This window comes from Gallinula chloropus, assembly GCF_964237585.1.
Source record: "Gallinula chloropus genome assembly, chromosome: 1".
Lineage (NCBI taxonomy): Eukaryota > Metazoa > Chordata > Aves > Gruiformes > Rallidae > Gallinula > Gallinula chloropus.
In genome coordinates, this window is record NC_140085.1 from 99,787,834 (window position 1) to 99,809,334 (window position 21,501).

Genomic DNA, 21,501 nt, shown 5'->3' on the forward strand with positions numbered 1-21,501 from the left:
GAGGAATAGTGTGCCGCTGTGAATTAGCTTCTGAGCAAAGGCTTTACATTACACTGTGAAAGCTTATCTGTTGCTGAGAAGCACAAGGCAGTCATGCTCAAGGCACAGCCCCAGTGAGCATCCCTGGCAGGTTCTCTGAGATCTCTTTCACCAAAGCTAGGGCTCAGCACCAGAGCTCAGGAATCTACATCCAGGAGAACAAGATCAGTGTGACACACAGTAGATGCTGGATATACTGGATTTTGGCAGCCTTTTATTAAGTCTCTCTGTCCCCTCCTGCTTTCCCCCAGTCCCCCTTGAGCACGACAAAGGTGGAGAGGAAAGAAGACTTGTTCAAGAGCTACATCACAGCTACATCACTGTGTCACAGCACTGATGTCCTATGTATAACGTTAGGTTATTCTGTGCAAAATATTTGTGCAGGATACTGTAAGGAAAACATTTTCCATTCTTACAAGATGTGCACCTGCCAGTCTCTCAGTTCCCCTTTGTTGGAGGCTGTCCTGCCATGAAGCTGCTATCTGTGTTCTGCCACAGTTCCACGGGCACTGCTTAGTTTTGAAGTGGTAATTCAGGGTATCCAGTCAAACACGAGCCTGCCAGCTGCGGCGTTCGCTGAGCTGACGCGGACTGCAGCGACTGAAGATGGTTACCAGGAAGAGAGGCGGTGTATTTCAGTCCCCCTCCCTTCCCAATCCGTAACAGAAGATTCGTCCAGCAGACCAGTAATGGAGGGAAGGGGGGGAAATTGTATTAAAATATTCACATGATTACAATAGAAAACATGAAAGTCCATTCAAGAAACAAATACCCAAGATAACTGTTTCCAGACAAGTCTGTAAAAGCAAAACCACGAGCAGTCGGTACCTTGGCTCTTTGTGTAACTGGGCCGTGCAATGTGTATCTCACTCCCTCCCACTGATTACACACCTGTCATACAGGTGTGTGTTCTCCTGCGTACCTCCACGGCAGAGGTTTACCACAGAAAAGTACCCAGGTCTGTGTTTCCAACGACGTTTACTGCTTAAAACCAGCCAGCGCTGCAGGGAGACACGAGACTGCACAGAGCGCTGGTCTCCAAAGGCATCGAACTTAACATTTTAGAGTGCAAAAATCCCTTCAAACAAAAGGGCTCATTAGGTTTAGGGCAGTGAAGGGAAGGGAAAGAGAAACCTCAAATAAAGTGTAATTGCTGAGCATGGTTAACATGATTTTGTAGTCTCCCTTTTAAAAATCTCACCTAAAGCCAGAGCCGCAGGGTGCTGCAGCCACGGCCCAGAAGCTTTCCCCAACCTCTCAGCTTTGATGGTTTTAAAGAGAAAGCAATTCCATCACCAATTATACCGTAAGAACATTTTGTATTTGAGGCCCCAGGTAGATACATTGATCATGTAAAATTCCAAGACAGTATTTCGATACGGAGTGAAGGTGTTTTGGTTGTAAATCAAACAGCCCACGCTTGACCTCAACGAATCCACTCTAAGGCAATGCGGCTTCTAAGCTGCATATAACACATTGACTGCAGTTACAAAACAGATGGTCACCTAAACAGCTCTCACAGGTTTTAAAAGAGTTAAGAACCTAATTTCAGCTCTTCTAGTCACAAATTGAAATATCACTAAAGCATTGAGAGAAAACAAAACCCTACGGGCCCCTGGTTATAAATGACACACCATTCAAAGAACAGCGCCGGAGAATTATGTGAATAGGGGTAGAGCAGGGTGAAACTTCTGGTCACTGTAACAGGAGGATCTGATGGCCTTGTCTGACTTTAATCTGCTTGCTACCTGTCAAGGAAGCAGAAGTCCCCCATCTCTGGATGTTACCGAATAAGCCAATTTCACACCAGTCTCTTTCATCAGCACAGGTCAGCCCATCTGATCAAGCAGGCCAAGATAACCTGAGCGCTCTCTCACGTTGTCTCAAGTCCTGTTGGCTTCAGCCCAAATAAGTTAGCAGCTACAATGTTCGTGTTTTCACGACTCATAAAACACCCTAAAAAAATAAGGTTACTTAAAAATTCAACAGCCTTCACGTTGGGGGGGGGGGAATTGGACTGATTTCTGCCATTCCTGGGGGAAGGGACTTAAATTTCTTTCTAAAACAATGTTTGGCATTTAAAAAAATGCTTCCAAGTACATTCTGCCTTCACAAAAAGGATCCAAGCAGCCCTGCAACGAGCCTCTTCAGTAGAGGCAAGACGAATGTACCTGTAGCTAAATGAAAGCAATGGAAGGAGATGATTCCAAAAGTCAATTATAGCACCGAGCAGACCAGTGGGTCTCCTAAAGGTAGTACCAGATCGGCGTGTTCCCTAAAGGCAGCACCCATCAGATCAATGTGGTTTTTAAAGTCAGCACCAGTTCAGGATTGTGCTCAGATTCTCCAGTATATTCCAGCAGGAAAAAGAACAAACATTACTAGCAGGCTTCAGAGCCAAGAACAGCCCTATCTTCTCATAGCAGCAAGTTTTTGATCACTACATTCATCACACTTCCCTCTCTAAAGCATCGAGGGGGGAGGATGGTGATTCATGGGGATGGACAAAGGCAGATCAAAATCAAATTTCTCCACCACCCAGGTCAAAAGCGTTTGCTTCTTACTAAGTGTAAAAGAAATGCTGGGAAGTAACAGTCTGACAGATAAGGGAAGAAGCAGCAGGAAGATTCATCCTGACCTTACCAAGGCTTCTGACAAAAAGGCAAGCGTGGTCAGGAAACCAGTCACGTCTGATTGTGGTGAAAGAATCTACTGTTGGCAGGCCCAGCTTTGTTGGGGGGAAAAAAACCAAACCATACTCAAAATAGTTATTAAAATTGCACTGTTATAATTAAAGGATTACCTACTCTGGTTCTGAAAGCATCTGCCACAGACCTAAAGCTATTTTTTATTTACTTGAAGTTAAAGTGGAAGGTAGGCTTACGTTTGCAAACATCGAGCCAAGAGTGTTGCAAACTCACTGTGGGACAGGATGAGAATTCAAACCAAGTTTTCCACCAACAAATTGAAGATGAGGTCTGAAAAGGCCCTCATGTGATTTCAGTGCAGACAATACAAACCCAGGAGGAGCTGCTGGCACACCAGCTGGTGGTGCTGCCATTCAGAGGGAACTGGATCCGTTAAAGAACTGGGCTAAGGAGCTCAAGAAGTGTAAAGTCCTCCAGCTGGGGACGAACAAGCCCACGCACCAGTGCCTGCTGAGGGCCACCTGGCTGGAAAGCAGCTTTGCAGAAAAGCCTCTGGGGAGTTCTGGTGGATACCAAGTTGAATCTGAGCCATTGATGTGTCCCTGCTGCCAACAGCAGCATGTGGTATCCTGGGCTGCATCAGGCAAAGTGTTGCCAGCAGGTCAAGGGAGATGACTCTTCCCCTCTACTCTGCACTGGTGAGGGCACACCTGGCGTGGTGGGTCCAGTTCTGGGCTCTTTGGTACAAGAGAGATATGGAGTCACCAGAGTAAGTCCAGAGCAGGGCTGCCATGATGGTAAAAGGAACTGGGGTATTTGGTATATGAGGAAAGCCAAAAGAGCTGGGGTTGTTCAGCCTGGAGAAGAGAAGGCTTGGGGGAGATCTCATCAGTGTGTGTGTACTCAGTGGGACGGAATGAAGAGCGCTACCCTTCGTGGTAGTGCTCACTGGCGGGACAAGAGGCAACACACAGAAGTTTTTAAAAAGGAAATTCTACCTGAACACACAGAAGCACCATTTTTTTTTACACTGGAACAGGTTGCCCAGAGATGTCATAGAGTTTCTATCTCTGGTGATACTCAAAACACAACTGGGCACAGTGCTGGGCAACCTGCTTGAGGAGAGAGAGTTTGGACTAGCTGATCTGCAGAGGTCCCTTCCAACCTCAACCTGTGACTGGTTCTGTGAAATAGACTGAACTAGGAAATGGGTGGGAATCAGAGAGAAAGGGTTAGAGCAGAACAAACTGAAAATTATATGCATTCTACTGTATGCTACTCTGAGAAGACCTCAGCTGGAACTTGTAGTTTTGAGCACCAGATTTCACGATATCAATGGGTCAGCTGAAGTAGAAGAGAACGATCAGAGATACTTAACAATCTATGAGGAGTTTAATCTAGAAATGAGAACCTGGGAAATCATATTCAAGTAGTACACTTGCAGAGAGGTGGGAGATAAACTGCCCTCCCCATCCTCTGTGCAAATATAGTTTACACAAAAAACCTCACACATAAAAAAACCCAACAAAGAGCTAAGGCCTGGATTTCCTCCCGAGGTTGCTCAGCCTCCACTACAGGCTTCTAAGGACAGATAAAAAGTCTCTAAGGAAGTGACAGTGGTATAATAGAGCCATGGGAGAGAGATGAGGGAATATTACAGCTTCCAGGTCCCTTGGAGCCCTTTTTCATGCTTATATGAAATGACAGTTTTGAGGAAGAAACATTTCATTGAAAAATTCCACAGAGTCTGAGGCAACCACCTACAGCTATAGCTTCCTATGCCTTTAACTCACTAGTTCCTACGTTTTCACAGGTAAAATACCATTTCACAAAATTCATTAGATCCACACTATCCCCTGCACCTTAAAGGACTAAGCTTGAATAGACAGGCTCAATTCAGAAGTAAGGAGTTCTGTGACCTGCGTTACACAGGTCGGGCAGGCAGGCCTAAACATTTCCTTCACTTACACTGCTAAGACATACGTTCCTGGTGGCTAGGAGTCACGATTTGACTTGCAAGACCAAGTGAGAGGGTCTGGTTTATATGAGAAGGCAGCTTGTACTGAGAATCTGCGCAAGGAAAAATGAATACCCTGTATACATAAAGAAAACATGGCAAAGAAGTTAGGCCCTATAAGCAAAAAAAGAAACACAAAACAAAACAAAACAAAGAAAAATTTAAAAAAAAGAATCTCCAGGACAATCTAGCATCTTCAGGCGTCTTCCAGTTTCTCCATTAATAAACATGATTAAAATATTTTAAAACTGTGATGCGAGTTTTCACGTTCTCTCTCGTCACACAAGATACAAAAAGGAATATTGGCAATTGATAAGCAGAAGTCTTACCGCATTTCAACATGCAACATCGCTCTCGGCTCTGTACGATTAAATAGACTATTTACACACAATACATATATATCTTTCCCTCTGTGTGCACATGCATTGGTCCTAGCCTAGGCATCAAAGGCCACATGTGAGTTCTCTGGGTCAAATCTTGTTCAAGCAATTCCAGTCTGAATGCGTGCTTCCCTTTGGATAGCTTCGGATCTCATCTCAGTTCTTCCGAATATCAGCGTAGACCACAGACTCTGACTTGTTAATCTTGTCGCTGTGCTGTCCTCCAGAGTGATCTAACTGCGCGTAAATGACTGGGCCCTGCAAACAGAATCGAAAGAAAAGCACTGTCAGGATCTCTGGGAATAGGCCCAACCGCCCCTGGCTTCCGCAGGGGCGAGACCAAAGCTAAAGCACGACCACAGGGCTTGCATGACTGCCAACAGCACTTTGAAGCAGGTGGAATGAACCCTCACCTACACATGAGCTCTGGTCTGCCACCTTTCTCCCATCAGGGGCAATGCCGGGCAGTACCCTTTTTTCCTCCCTTCTGGGCCGTCACGGCTGCTCGCTTCCCAGGAGAAGCAGAATCTAGGACCCCTTGTTCTGAAAAGCAGAGCTTCTCACAGGCTGTGGAGCAAAGGTCCACGGAGTAGTCAGATGTGTGCCAGACCTAACGCTGCTCAAGAGGAACTCCACGAGAGATCTGCCGGTAGGCAGCAGAACAGCCTTCCTGTACCGCCACTCGGGCCCCGCGAGTCCCAGCCCGGCCTGCCACTCCGGCAACGTGGCAGGAGAGAACAAACCTGCAGCCGCCTGACGCCAGTCACTGACACTCACTGCCCCAGCCAGCGACGGGATCGAGACTTACGCAGCAGCGACCCAGCAAATACGGAGACAGAGCGGGAACGCAGAGCCCTGACCTGACGTTCAAGCCAGCCCCGGCAGCGAGCACCTCCGCAGCCACCCACCTTGGCTCTACCTGCTGGACAGACACTACAGCGCCGGCTTTCCAGGGAGCGTGCAAACACGCCAGCACCTCCCTAAAACGCCGCGTCCTCCAAAGCCACAGGAAAGCCAACTGCAGCTACTCGGGATGGGCTGAGCGCAGGACTGCGGCCTGTGCAGAGCAGGTACCCAGCAAGACAGGTGGGACCCTTACGGGAAGGCCCGACCGTGGCTCCCATTCTGCACGCCCCAACTGACAGCAGCAACGAGCAGAAGGCTGCGACCCCCTACCAGGTGACCTCGGCAGAGATAACCAGACACCCGTACACCCCCCCTGTCCCCGTGCAGGAGGGAAAGGGACTGTTCTATTGGGGGAAATTACAAGGAGAGATCTTTCAATTCATTTGCAGCCTTCTTAGCAGTTTTTGCTTCAAAGCCATTTCATCCCTTTATCTCTCTTTCCCTTGCGTCCCAGGAAGAAGTAGCCTTCACAGGCATATCCCACTCTCTTCTCCCCAGTACTGTTACTGTCCCGACAAATGAGTAAACATCTCTATAGAACCTACTGAGAAATCCTCCCATCCATCTTCCAGAGAGAAAAAGGGAGCCTCAGTACAGAAAACTGTACCCCAAAGGACCGCACAGGTATGATTCTGGACAGCTGCTTCCCCCCCTCAGTACAACAGCAGAGCGGATACCTGCTAAATACCTCCTTCTCTTTCAGAGGCAGCTTAAACCCAGAGTCTCTTCCTCCCAGGTGAAGTGTTCCCCAAGTGATAAAGAGTAGGGGGAGGAGATGGATGTAAAGATGAAAACTTGCCAGCAGATACAAAAAGAGACTGAGGAAATGCCTCCCCCCCACCAAAGACACCGCTGTCTTAGAAAATTCTAGAATTAAAGTCTCGTTAGAGCCACTTATTTATTTCTTTTCCTGCTATTGACTCTCATGTTGCTTTGGTCTCCAACATTACATCAGGATTACATTACTAATTCCAATTAGAGTGCTGCATCTATACAAACTTCAAGGCAAACTGAGTCTAAGATTTACTTCTAAGCCATTTTGGAAGTCTCATCTGCCTGAAGCAGAAGTCAAGGGTATGACAAATTCAGCTCAAGAGCTCTTCTTACCAGTATATATAAAAAAAGAAATAAATCTCCAACTGTATAAAGTACTCGCTATGACATCTGAAGTTCTGTTCAAGTATTTCTGATGGGTGGATTTTCTACCACAGGAGTTCAGTCAGGTTCAGTTATCACTACTCTAATTTTATGCCAGGTTGAATATAGTTATTCTACTGCAACCAGCACATTAGGTGGTGGTGGAGAGATCCAAACCAAGCTATCATTGTCTCTGTGTATTGTTCACTATCACCTAAATAAGTGGTAGTTCAAGTGCCACAGAGAAAAGGAGGACCAAGGATTTATTATAATGCTCCATATATTTGATTTGCTGCCTGCTGATTTTCTAGCTGGTTACAATCAGCACCAGGGTAATACTTTTCCCCCACATATGATACCTCCAGTGACCTGAATGCTTGTAAAGACTCATCTTCCATAAGCAAAAGCTTCAAAAAAGTCTAAACAATTCAGAACTTTCACCTAATCCCAAGTAAGCTCACCCTGACTCTTCAGAACAAGAAGACCGACCAGGGCTGCCATGCAAACCCCAGCACTTCACGGAATCACAGAATCACAGAATCACAGAATCACAAGGTTGGAAGAGACCTTTGAAGATCATCAAGTCCAACCATTCCCATCCTATGCTAAACCATATCCCTGAGTACCTCATCAACCCTTTTTTTAAACCCATCCAGGGAAGGGGACTCAACCCCCTCCCTGGGCAGCCTGTTCCAGGCCCTGACAACTCTTTCAGTAAAAAATTTTTTTCTAATATCCAATCTGACCCTGCCCTGGCACAGCTTCATGCCATTGCCCCTTGTTCTATCTCCTGTCACCTGGCTGAAGAGACCATCGCCCACCTCTCTACATCTGACTTGTCCACTCAGAACTGAAGGGAAGAAGAGGAGCAGGCATACTGACGCCTTGCTAGAGGTTTGTCAGCAGAGTCAAGAATCATCAAATTACAACAAAGGAAAAGGAATTACCAAATCAGACCTTTGCTGTCTAACAGTGGTCTGCAGTATTTTCAAATTCAATTCTGGAAGATGTTGCAACTGCCACAGATTCTAGCTCCAGGAAACTTATCTGAAATTTAAGGTTCCTGGCACCAAGAACTGCTCCTGCCTTGGGTCCTGGGGTCCAGCTCAAAGCCTGGAACAGTGCTCAAACAGAGCCTGTCCCAGTACGTGGTAAATGACAAAGAACAAAGCCAGAGATCCTCACTGAAGTCAATGCAGCTTTAGTACTCCCCCCTCTACGCTGAGAGGCCTACCCACCTCAGACCTCTGCACCATGCTGCTCTGCACATCAGAAGTGTGCTTCGATGGAAGTGGCACTTTAAGATCAGCAGTCCTTCAGCCTGGCCAGAAATTAATATTCAGCTCCTTGCAAAGCGTAAAGACAAGTGACAGCCACCTTGGAGTTAGCGTATCTTGGGACAACATGCATCTGCTGCCTTCCCATTTGCCTGTTGCAACCTGGTTTACTAGCTAAACACAGATATCCACCTGGGAAACACAGAGTTCCAGCCTTCACTGGAAACACTTTTGTCCCTCACCCAAATAACAGTCATGGTAAAATATGAGTCACTACAGAATGATGGCATGGGGAAGAAACACCAGACACAAATCTGACAGGACAAGGACATACCTGCTGGGAAGGAAGACACTGTAAAAACAAGTGGAGTTGATTCAACTGGCTGAACACTGGCAGAATCAGATGTGCCTGTGCTTTCAGCCTTCTGGGGCACTCCAGAAAGCAAGGCCCACACTTGGGACACTTGCACCCAGCACACAAGGGAAGCGCAGGCTCGAGTGCACTTGGAGCTGAGAAGCGATGTGCATGAACATGTCATCGCTGAGTCTTAAACCGATACATAATTAACAAAAATATGAAGAATAAACTTCATTTAATTTAATAAATTCCATTTCAATGCCACCCTTTGAGGGTGAACGCCTCCACTACTGTTTTTAACCTGCAGAGGTGGGGGGGGGGGCTGTATTTGTATTCACAGCCAAGCATGAAGCATTCAGACCCTTCCTAAGTCCACGGGGCCCTTACTGCCTGACCGCAGCACCGGTGGTGCGAACCGCCGGCCCGCACCTGCCGGGCAATCCCAGACACAGCAGTGTGCCTGAATCAGCAAGCAGCCTGTGACAGCTTCTGGGAGCTGCTGGGAATCCAAGCACCAGCATTTCCCCTGCACAACTACTCCAAAGCTTGAACACTTCCACTAATTTCTTGATTACCAAGGAATAGCCAGGTTTTATTTACATGTGATGCCAGACTTCAAATATGTTAACTTGCGTGTTGGTATCACCTTTTAAACAAACCAAAATCAAACTGGATAGAAGTTATAAATAAAAGTGTAATCAATAGGAATTTAGTCTCCTCGCTGATTTAAACCATCTGTTCAAAACCTGATCTCCCCTGATTTCCTCATGGATCTTTGTAAAGAAAAGTAAAGGCGTTTGCCGGCTGTTCCATCAACACGGGGCAAATGCCTAACGGGGGCAGAGGAACCACTTGCTGCTACAAATGTTTGCCAAGAAAAGAGAACCCGGACAAAGCTCTCTTTGCCTGACAAAAGAGATTAAAAAAGAACTAAACTAACTCTATACAAAACTAAAGCTATTTGCCATATTTTTCCTTTGAGGTCATGAGTGCTCACACTTTGGGTTTTCCTTTAAGAACCTACCTGCAGGAAGACCCTGGAGGACTCTGACAAGGAATCAGCAGACTGGAGTGACTACAGAAAGGTGAAAGCACATGGGTTCTGAGTTATCTTGACAAAGTTAGGATTTACTCTGACATGTTTCTTCCAGTACACTGAGACCCAGAATACTGGGGACGTGGAAAGGCAAGTTTTCATCAAAATGTTCCAGAGAAGATAAAAGTGGTTTTGCTTTTGAGATGAAAGGGCAGAATAGCAAAACTTTTCCTCTATGTACCTCTCAGGGCACTTGCGTGTACTGCTTCACACTATGACAGTAATTAGACAAAACAACTCAGTCTTTTGACCTAGGGAAGTTGTCTCCAACAGGTACTGCAACATACATGCCACAAATTTTTGTTGAGGGAGGTGGGAATCACCTGTCTCGTTCGCCCCTTCTAGAAGCCAGCCCCATGAACGAGAGAAGAGGAGTTCCACCTAGGCCTTACAGGCAGCCGGCTGCTACTGGACCCACTCCAGTCAAAATCCGAAGTATTTCAAAATCTTACAGCCTGAGTACACTGCCTTTATGTTCAGAGAGTGACAGTTCCCTGAAGTCAACTTTGTGGGCCTGTGGGCTAAACCTCTGGAAACAGCGCACCTGCCAAGAACAAGAGGCATTTCCAAACCAGGCTGGATGCCCAGCAGAGCAGGGACTTTGACTTCAACCAGCTCACTGTGAGCACGGTATTTTTTTCCCTGTAGTGTTAACATATTAATACACACATCTCCATCATTCAGTCAGGAGAAATTAAGAAACCAGTTCACACACTACTCTGCAACCAGTTCCTAAAGGGTTGCTAATTAAGAAAAAGTCCATTTCTGACCTAAACTCACTTGGGATTCATACCTCCACAGGAAAATTGCTGTGAACACACAAATCAAGAGGTAAGAAACACCTTACAAATCAGGAAATCCTGTATGCTGTTAACAGGTAATCACGTATTGCATAGGAATCCCTGTCTGGTTCATGCTTTCTCCCCTCTGACTAGTATCCCATGGGATGCTGAGTCTGAATAAGGGACACCTTTTTCCTTCAAGGTCAACAGAACTTTGTCAACAGGAGCAAGCACAAGGCAAAGTGTGACAACCTCAAGCCCACAGAAGTTGGGTGGCTCTAGGGAGGAGAGCTCTAAGCAGCAACAGTCATCTTCAAACCAACCACCACTGGTCGGTGTTTGTGCTCCAGTGGCTCATCTCCCTGCGAAGGAAGTACCTACCACAGAGCATGCACCTTCACAGTGATGAGAGGGTAAGTAAAATACCCTCCCGTAACAATCCTTGAGCAGATCAGGCAGCTTTATGGGGTGATTACGCATCCAGTAGATACACTGTCTCCACAGTAAACAGCTACCCACTGCTCACTCCTCACCTTTGACAGGCTCTCATCCTTGCACATCACTGCCACTCGTGTGCGTTAAAGGACAAGATCAGAATCGTCCCTTTTCTATATGTTAGCACAAAAAGCAGATAGAACTCCATCTCAGCTAGTATCATGATGTTAATTCTCTCAATTGCATTAAGCCTTCCACAGAAAAATTCACCAGTCCCTGCTTACTGCCCATGCCATGTTCAGAGCAGACACTTTTACCCCATCCCCCAGACTTCACCACCTTAACAGCCAGCACCTGATTTAGGTGTCCCACCCTGCCTTTTATCTTTTTTCCATACCATCTCCCCCACACTCCGGGAGGATCCTGCCTGGGGAAGCAGCAGGAAGCAGTTTACCTGGTGTGATCTGGCGGGCACGCTGTTTACCAGACCCTCTGTGTCGGAGGGCGACTTCTGCGGCGCCTGCTTAACCGGTGCCATCAAGCTCTCAGCGGTACTGCAGCTGACGAGGTGGCAGAGCAGAGTTTGCACGACAACGTTCAAGAGGCACAAACAAAAAAAAGACAAAAAAAAAAAAAAAGAACAAAACAGAACAAAAGCAAAAAAAAAAAAAACAAAAACGAGTGATGGCGAGATGAATGTGGCAGATTATGCCAAAGTAAAAGTGAACATAATGGATTCTGGAATAAACACATAAAACTCTCCATCTCTCCCCAGACATTCCTCTAGCCTTCCTCCCAGCGTCTCACTGGTAAGCAACATGAAGGAGTAACTATTAACATTGGGCAGCAGCTTCTCCAAAGCCCCCATTCCCTAGATCTTCCCATTCCACCCAACCTGTCTAGCACTGTACATGTGTCCCTCACTGAGGCTTCAGGCTCTGTCCGCAGCCACAATTATCTTCTAACGATAAGGTAAATAGTCCCAGTCACTGAGGCAAGCGTTCAGCCAGTGCTACTGTTAGAGCCACCGCTTGCAAGAGCCACCGGCTCTCCGTACCAGAAAGGTTCTTCCTACCAAATCCTGCATCAGTTCCCCTGCTTTTGGTTAGGCTACGATCCCAAAATTATTCTGTCCAGTCACAACAGACTGTATTTTCTTTACTAGTCACATGTGACATGTAAGCTATATGCTCTGATACAGCCAATTATTTATCTAATCAGGCAAATCTTGTTTTTCAAACACTGCTGTGTGGTGAGAACCAGCACCCTTAGAAGGTTGCCAGTCTTCACTCTGTTGGCTTCTTTCCACCTGCTTGAAGAAGGGCTGAAAACCAGCCAGAGGCAGAGAGAGTAGTGAGTACCGCAGAGCTAAGTACAGGAGCTCTTAACTTAACTTAGCTTCCGGGCAGCACAGTAGTGGGTGTCTAAATGCTAGGTCTACCTCCTCATACCCAAGCACCCAGGAAAGAAAACCAGCCACATCCTTGTCAGCAGGCGCAGGAGTTCACTGTGCTACCGCAACCCTCTGCCCACCGGGCATCCTTTTCCCCCAGCCTCTGTAGACAGAGAGTGTACAACATAAGTACAGAAACAAATGAGGACAGGGACATTGAGCAGACCACCTCCTCACAGGGCAATTGTTTTTAATCCTGTGGTAAGTCTAACCATAGAAGGCTTAGCTCCTCATACATGCAGCGGTAAGGAAAAAATTAAAATACCGCCCCCGACCATCGAGGCAAGAGGCTTCTACTGCCTGAAATGGTGACAAAGCAGCCCTTATGTTGCCAAAATGATGTAATCATTAATTGTTTGCCTTGTTCACACAATTCCTCAGATCTATGCTGCCTAAAAGTGTTAATTGAGGTTTAAGCAACTAATGCGCTTGGATCACTGCAGGTTTTCAAACACCCAAGCTGCCTGAGCCAGAGGAGCACTTACAGGGAATTTACTTTTCTTTTGTCACAGAAAGGGCTCTGAGTTTCCTGTGCTTTAGCCAATGCACTGACAAGTTCCCTGTTGGAAGAGATGGAGGGACACCACCGCCTGGGATAAGCAGAAATCCCACCCCAGTTAGACATGAGACAATGAAACCCAAGCACCCAGTGAAATGCGGCATCCCTTTGCCAACAGATTCCAGCACAAATTACAGTGAAGTTATGTTAGCAGAGAGCTAGCTGGTTAGTCAGCAAAGGAAGAGGAAATGTGTACACATACACACAGGTATTAACAGCAACCACCAACTTGATTAGTTACCATGGTGTCTAGTGGGACTGGAAGAGAAGACCCAGCCCTGCTACATTCCCAATCTGGCGTCTATATCAGGATCTCTGTAAGGAGAGGAAGATAAGCAGGATCCGATCCCAGCACACCAAGGCAGAAAGAAAAAAAAAAAGAAAATAAAACAAAAAAACACCAAAGTCAGAGCATGAGTCTGTGGCCATGCAGGGTTCCAGATGCCGCGCAGCGCCCCAGCCCACCTCACTTCAAGGCAGAATGGTTATCTGAGAGTAAGTGCATCTCACCACCACCACCACCACCACCACACACCGGGTTAGCATCATGTAGAAAACAGTCTGTAAGTTTGGAGAGGGTCACAGCACACTTGGTTTCTCTTTACACATCATGCAGAGCTGGCTTGGTCAGTGAAAGCGGTATTTAAACTTCAGAGATTATTTTCACGAGAGAGCAGTTAAATATACTACAAGAAATTACAGTGCATGAACTACAGGAATTACAGTGCTCCAGGCTCAGCACCAACATGTGTCCTTCAGTGGGAAGACACTAGAGAGCAGGTCACTGGGAAGCAGGGCAAGTGGACCACCTCACACACACTGCTGGTGCGTGACACTGCAGGCTCCTTTTCAGTTCTTAGGGGAAGGATACATGCAGAAAGAGAAAACCAGGCCTTCCACACAATTTAGAGCACACACTGCCACCTTCGCTCTGTTGAGCCTTACCATTGGGCAGTAGCCAACTCAATTTCTCTAAGCTCTCCAACTGGGAAAAGGACAGGGCAAAGTTTAATTTAGAAATTCCCGCAAGTGCCTTTTTGGAGTTACTTTCTTTTATCCCACAGGCAACCCAAAGAACCTGTAGGAAGCAGGAATATTTCTTGGGGAGAAAGAACAGAACAAAGTTCTAAGTTTGGAGTTTGTTTCTAAGACTACATACATAATTTTCGTTCCTTCTTATAGAAGCAAATTACCAGTTAATTAGAGAGGAGAGGAAAGGAAGCGCCTCCCCCACCAGCACCAAGCTCCATCACCACAGGACTCAAGCCTGCCTTTGTTAGTCCTTGTTGGTTTTTTGTATGCCCACTCAAAGATCTGGGCTTCACTTTGGAGTTCTCCTCCTACCACTAAAAAAAACCTTGCAGGGATGTCAACGGTTAACAAAAACCAGGCAGTGAATGAGAATGGATGCAGAGTAGCTGCTTCTTCCTTACTCTGAAGCATGGTGATGAATGGGGGTTCCAGCAGGCATGCTCCAGGCTCAGGAGCCAGGCATTGGTAACTGAAAAATCCGGTCTTAATCTCAACACAGAGCATTCCTTAAAAGTGCGTGCGTGGGGTGGGCGGCAGGAGGAAGCGGGGCTGGAGGGAGGGAAGGGGAACAGACCACAGCTAGGGGATCTAGGACTACACATTTGTAGGGCATATATGCTTGTGGCTGGGGACCAGTTCCAACATTCAGTGACTTTCAGGGGTAACTCATGCTAGCAGGTCTTTGCAAGCACAGTACAGAGATAATCATTACAGGCAGACGGCCATATGGCTGTACCCTATCTCTAGCCAAGGCTGCCAAGGCTTGGCTGAAACAGCTCCTACCCCCCTCTAAGCCCTCCCTCTGATCCTGCTGCTGTTCCTCACATCATCCACAGGTAAGGAGGGAGATCTTACCCAGAGTATCGTTTTTTAGAGTTGTTCTTTCTGATGACAAGACACACGACAATAGAGATGAGCAGTGAGAGACCTGTAACCGTACCGATGACTATCCCTGCCACCATGGCAATGGGGAACGCAGGCAGGCTGTCTGGGGAGAGAAGGGAGAAAACATTCAACTCGTCTGCATGCCCTGATTAACAGAAGTGCAAACCACAAACGCTCTTGGCCTTGGATTCATTCGGAGCAGAAGGCACCAACGTAAGGTCCAGGATTATGACATGCAGCCTAAGCGGCCCTGATGGCAGGCAGCCAGCAGAGTAACTCACGAGCAGCGCACACGCTAACAGCATTCCCAATACCATCATCCCTCAACAGGGAGCTTTTATTGAACCAGCACTTTTCACATGTCAGAGGACATGAGCGGCAGCCAGGACAGCCCTGTCTCATTTTGTAACCAAGGGGGTGGAGAGGGGGGGAGTTACATTCACCTGGCAACTCCCAGCGAGGTCAATAGGGAAAGGGCAGGCACGCTGGGGAGCAGGTATGAACACAGCGCACTGCTGACCGACTGGGAGCGCTGAAGGCATGGGTAGCATGCAGCACACAGCCCAGTTACTACCCACGACCGCTCTTAAAGACTGTTTGTACGTGATTCTAGTGTCTCAAAATAGATGTCTGCTATTTTAATAGAATCATTCTTTACCTTCTTAAGTCAGGATCATTGTACGATGTCAGAAATACAGGAACACAGTATTGGCTCTACTCACATTTTCCCCAATATAATTTGGGGGGAGGGGAAGCCAAGAAAGAGCAGCCAGAAACAAAGGTCAATCAGAGAATGAGTACAAAAGACTTACAAGACCAAGATTACACATACTACTGTTTTAACCTTTCCCAGTAATAAAAAAGTCCTTCCCCCTACACCGTGTTTAATGCAAGGAACATCTTATCCTAGGCCAGAGACTTCCTTCTGAGTCCCCACGCTACACTCACTACTTGCACCAAATGCAAGTGAATCAGCGTAAGATCCAGTGGGTAAAACTTCTTATGTAGGAAATCTTTCTGAGATACCTGCATCGCAGAATTACTGAGTTAGGAAGGGATGTTTTGAGATCATCTAGTCCAACCCCTATCCCCCACCCCCACTTAAACAGGGTTAGCTAGCACAGCTTGCTCAATACTCTGTTCAGTTGGGTTTTGACAATCTCTAAGGATGGGAGCTTCCATAACCTCTTTGGGCAACCTATTCCAGCGCCCAACTACAGTAAAAATGTCTTTTCCTATGTTTTGACAGAATTTTCCATGTTTTGATTTACACCCATTGTCTCTTGTCCTGTCACCGGGCATGACTGAAGAACCTAGCTCAGTCTTTAGACACTATCAAAGTACATGAACACCTGGTGAGAGGCCCTCCCCAAGCCTTTCTTCTCTTTGGTAGGCTAGACATCCCCAGCTCTCTCAGCTTCTCCTCATATGAAAGGGTCCAGTCCCTTATCACTTTAGTCGCCCTTTGCTGGACTTACTCCATCAAGGACCCCAGACCATGCTCATAAAAAGCATTCCCAGCAAGACTGCACTCTGTAGACCAAGCCCTTCATGACATATTGTCCTAAGTTTCAACTGGGATAGAGTTAATTTTCTTCCTAGTAGCTGTTATAGTGCAGTGGTTTAGATGTAGTATGAATATAATGCTGCTAACACTAATATTTAGTTGTTGCCAAGCAGCGTTTACCATTAAGACAAGGACTTTTCAGCTTCCCAGGTGCTGGCAAGGAGACGATGGAGATGATGTGAGCACGTCCACAGGACGTGTACAAGAAGCTGGGAGGGGGCACAGCCAGGACAGCTGGTGCAAACCGGGCAGAGGGATATTCCGTACCATAGCTCCTCATACTCCATTTATAAGCTGCAGGTAGTTGTCTGGGGAGGGCTGTGGCTGAGGAACTAGCTGGGAGTCGGTCAGCAGTTGGCAAGCAATTGTGCTGTGCATCACTTGTGTATAGTCTTTTATTTTCCTTTTCTGTCCTATTAAACTGGTTTCAATCTCAACCCACAAGTTTTACTTTTGTTTTGATTCTCTGTCCCTACCCTTTGAGGGGGTGATTAAGCAAAAGTCTGTGGGGCTGCTTTTGCTGCCTGCCACATGCATTGGGTCTGGTGGAGTTAATTTACCCTGCAGCAGCCCTCACAGTGCTGTGCTGGGTGTGGGGAACCACCAAGGTGTGGGTGACACACCTGCAGTTTGGCAACTGCTGAGCAGCGCTGGCACCACACCGGGGCTGTGTCTCTCCAGCATCCCCCTCAACTCACCAGCAGGCTGGGGGTGGGCAAGATCTTGTGAAGGGACAGAGCCAGGACACTGAGCCAAGCTGACCAAGGGATATTCCGTACCAGACAACTTCTGCTTTAGCAATAAAAGCTGAGAGACAGTGGGAGGAAGTGGGGGCACTCGCTATTTCTGTTTGTCTGCTGGAGCAACCGCTGCCCATACTGAAGCCCGGCGTCCCGGGAAGCGGCTGAACACTGATGGCTGATGGGAAGCAGAGAATAAATCTCTGCTTTTCCTTTTCTTCTGCACTCGGCCTTTTGCTTTATCAAGCTGCCTTTGCCTTGACCGAAAAGCTGGTCTTTTTCCACCCTATTTTTCTTCCATCCCTGTCCTGCTGAAGAGGGGAGCCACAGAGCAGCTTGGTGGGCAGCTGGCTTCCAGCCAACATTAAACCACCACACCAGGTTGAACCACAACACAAACTTAGCTATAGGGGAGCAGCACAACACAGTACCCTGAAGCAGGGGCGTAGGTCTAATAAAACTGCTTGTTTTGAGTTCAGGGACTTCCAGACAGGCGGTCTGATCTCTAGCTGTATGGCAGATCACACCATCAACAGCTTTGCTTGCTCTCCAACGTGAGATGCCAGTTCATACCAACGTGGTAACTCAAGAGTCTCAGCAAGAAATTAAAGATGAAGACATGAGTGCCACAATTTAGAGGAAGACATCCCTTCTCTCCAGAACCTTTCAGCAGCCCACTAATCTATTAAGGAAGAGAGTCCTACAAATGGCAATACTTTTCACATACAAAGACTCAGCTTGTGTTTGAGTTCTATGCAAAGATAAATTTATTTTGAGGCATTTAAGAAGTTCCCTAGGTTCAGCACTTTTCCATCTTTCCAAGTGCAGGAGCAACTGACCGCAAAAGTACCAAAACAGACATGGATTTCTGTCAGCTGATGTCCTGTTGCCTTGTACACAGGAAAAAGAAACCCCAAAACAGCCACACATCCTTTTTTCAGAGCAAGAAAGGAAGCGACAACCCAAAATTACAGTGCAGAGCGTCTGCTGCAGGTGTGAAATAAAAAAGTTAGCACCATCTAATCTGATAATTTTGCATTTCTTTGACACAGGTTGGGGGAGGGTTGGCTGGTTGAATTTGAATAAAGGACAGTAGTTGCATTCTGTTGACAGAGGTCTTTAAGATTGTAGAAAAAAAGCAACTGTTTGCACATGGAACTAGAGGCCAGCTTTATTGCCTTTCAGAACATGATCCAACAGACCATAGAGAAGCTCACACGATTTTAGAGCCAGATAGTTCAGCTGCAGAATGTTTCTCCATTTTTCTTACATTTTTCAACATTCCACAGCTAGGTGAATTCCTCGTGAGCACTGGCAGAGCAGCCAATGACTTCACTGTAACAGAGAGTCCCAACTACATAACCAAAAGCCAGCTCTGAAAGCTACCATGTAAATTAGCAGCTCAATACTAGCCAAAAATCCAGACTTTCAGAGAACAATTTTTGCTAGCTAGCCCTGTAATCCAAAACAACTTCCACTGTCACTGAAAACATGTCAGTATCCACTTTATGACACAGGCAGCAAATGGAAGTTTTCCGCTGCTGCTAAGGGTAAAGATTTTTCATACAAGAATTCTGATTTTTTTCCCCTGTGAGAGTTCAGATCAAAGATGGACTACCTCCAGGTAACACAGACTGTCTTGAGCCAAATGTTAATTAGCTGCCTATGACGAGTGGGGGCAGCCTAACTTAAGGACTTGGAGTTCCCTACAAACTTCTGTCATTTAGGCTTTGAGCAGCTGTCCTTTCCAGATTCAGATGCACTAATGAAAGAAGAGCCTTGCTTCTCATCCCTGCCAGTGGGATGCCAGCATAGCTGTGGTGGTTTGCCCCTGGCTAGAGGCCAAATGCCCACCTAAGCAGCTTGTCCATTCCTCTTTTCAGACGAAAAGGGGAGAAAATATGTGTCCGGAGGCTTAGGACTTGAGATAAGGACAGAGGGATCACTTTCCAATTAGTGCAATGGGCAAAACAGACTCAGCACAGAATAAAAGAAAGAAAAGTGATTTATTACTACTACAACTACACACCCAGTGAACCAGAGTTGGGTAATGAGAAGTGTGGCCAGGTCTTAAAGCACTTTCCCCCCGCCCCCCGCCTTCTTAGCAGACTTTAACTTCATCAGGATTTTACTCCCTTCTTTTCCCCCCAACATGGCACAGGGAGGGGCAGGGAATAGGGAGTGAGGTTCCAACAATTCCTCACAAGCTGCTTTCCTTCTCTAGATCTTAACATTTCTACTTCCCCCCCACCCCTCCCTTCTTCACACACTTGACTTTAATCATAAATTTGCTCCCTTCTTTCCCCCCATCACAGCACAGGGAGGAGCAGGGAATGGGGGTTTTCAGTCCGTTCCTCCCGAGTTGTCTTCCATCTTAGGTGTGGGGGGCATTCCACACACACACACTTCTCCTGGGGCACCGTGGGGTCGCACCCACACCAGACAGTCGTATCCATGAACTTCTTCAGCATGAGCCCTCTCTACCTGGGAGTCATCTCCTCACCACAGGCCTCTCAGCAGGACTCCCTTCCATGGGTGGTGACGTTTGGGCCCAGACTCCCCTGGCCTGGTCCCCTGCAAAGTCACAAGTCCCCCAGCAAACCTGCTGTGGTGTGGATCAATCTCTTCACAGGCCGCAGATGTCTTTGCTCCCCATCCTTATCCATGGGCTGCGAGGAGACACCTGTTTCACCATGGTCTTCACCATGAGCTGCAGGGTAATCTCTCTTTCCAGCACCCGGAGGGCCTCATTCTTCCCCCCACACACACTCTCCTTCAGGCCTGGCCTTGGTGTCCGTGCAGCTTGTTACACCTTCTCACTCCCTTCTCCAGTGGCAAAATGCATCTGCCTACAGGGTTTTTTTCTCCTGTATGTGATTCACAGAGGCGCTGTGACCATCTCCAATTGGCTCGGCCCTGGTCAGCAGCAACTTTGGCCTTGAATTGGCCAATGTTTACAGTCTGGGGCTTGCAGAAGCTATCTTGGCAGCACAGCTACACAAAATGGCTACATTCCACCCCTAGCCTTTGCAAATCATATATTTGAGAATCATCCTTAAAATCCTCATCCCAACAGAAATTCTCTACAATTATTCCACCACCCAGCTATGTTCAGTCTGTTCTGCCCATTCCCTCATCCAATTAGTGTCCTTATCTCAAATTCCTCAAGCCCTACGTTGGGTGCCAAAAAGGACTATGGTGGTTTAAATTAGTGTACTCAAGTCAGTCTTCACTTGCTCCAAGACAGCCTGACTTTGCTTTACTGCTTCTTCGAAAAGACTATCAATACATTGTCAGAAAATAAAGCGACCCTGTTTTATACGGATTTCAAACTCCCAAGAAACAGAAAGATCTAAGTGACGGTGGGCCCTCCAGAAGCGGCTCTGAGAAGAGACAAGCTAGATGTGGATCTTGCCTACATAAGTACTTGGAATGACCTCATGAGCCTGGGTACACAACTGCTATAGCAGCAGCAGCATTCTAACCACAGCGTGCTTGCAGGTATTTTCCCTAACATACATATTAAAAGCTAGTGGAATAGCCCTATCAGCAGTGCCATTTATTAATTCAGCATTCATTCTTGTCCTTATTAAATAGAAATTTGGAAATCTCATCACTGTAAGAGCCACTTAATTGTAGGCTGAGCCACACTTTGGCTGACCTCCAGCTCAGCTAGAGCAATCAAATGTTTTGGATGACCAAGGGAAATAAAGAGCCAAATTGACATACGGAATGTAAGTGCTCTTGAACCGGGATCATTGTTACCAAATGCTGACCAGAAGCCCTAAATGACTGCAAGTAGCCAGCCCTTGTGGTTTTTAAGGCTCACTGTGGATACTGTAAGAACATCCCAGTAAAAGAGATTGAATGCACATTCCACATCCACACTTTTGCACAGGAGACAGGAGCACTGCACTGTCTGCATGTGCTCAGGCCAGATTACTAGTTTTGTTTTCCAAACATATATACTGGATGGGTTCCAAAAAGAAGAGCCTGCCACTTTCTCTCCTTGCTCCCCAGATTTCAAGTCTTCCCAACCCTTAATATAGCATAATACAGAAAAAAAATCATAGGAATTTGAAGTAAGAAGATGGGTTTTCAAGGCTCCCATCAGCTTTTGCTAATACATGTTAAAAGCAAAGGTATTAGTGGGTATAGAGGATAAAGGTATGACATTCAGGTTGTTAAAC

General features: G+C 46.7%; 1 protein-coding gene across 1 annotated transcript in view; it reads right to left on the reverse strand.

The window, feature by feature from the left end:
* Positions 1-5,240: 5,240 nt before the first annotated feature.
* MPZL1 (myelin protein zero like 1) overlaps positions 5,241-21,501 on the reverse strand; it is a gene marked incomplete at both ends in the record, with an annotated part of 40,297 nt that continues 24,036 nt past the window's right edge. The window contains 3 exons of the mRNA XM_084273351.1: positions 5,241-5,342; positions 11,530-11,635; positions 14,975-15,107. Coding sequence (XP_084129477.1) covers positions 5,241-5,342; positions 11,530-11,635; positions 14,975-15,107 — 341 coding nt within the window. The remainder of the gene's footprint in view (positions 5,343-11,529; positions 11,636-14,974; positions 15,108-21,501) is intronic.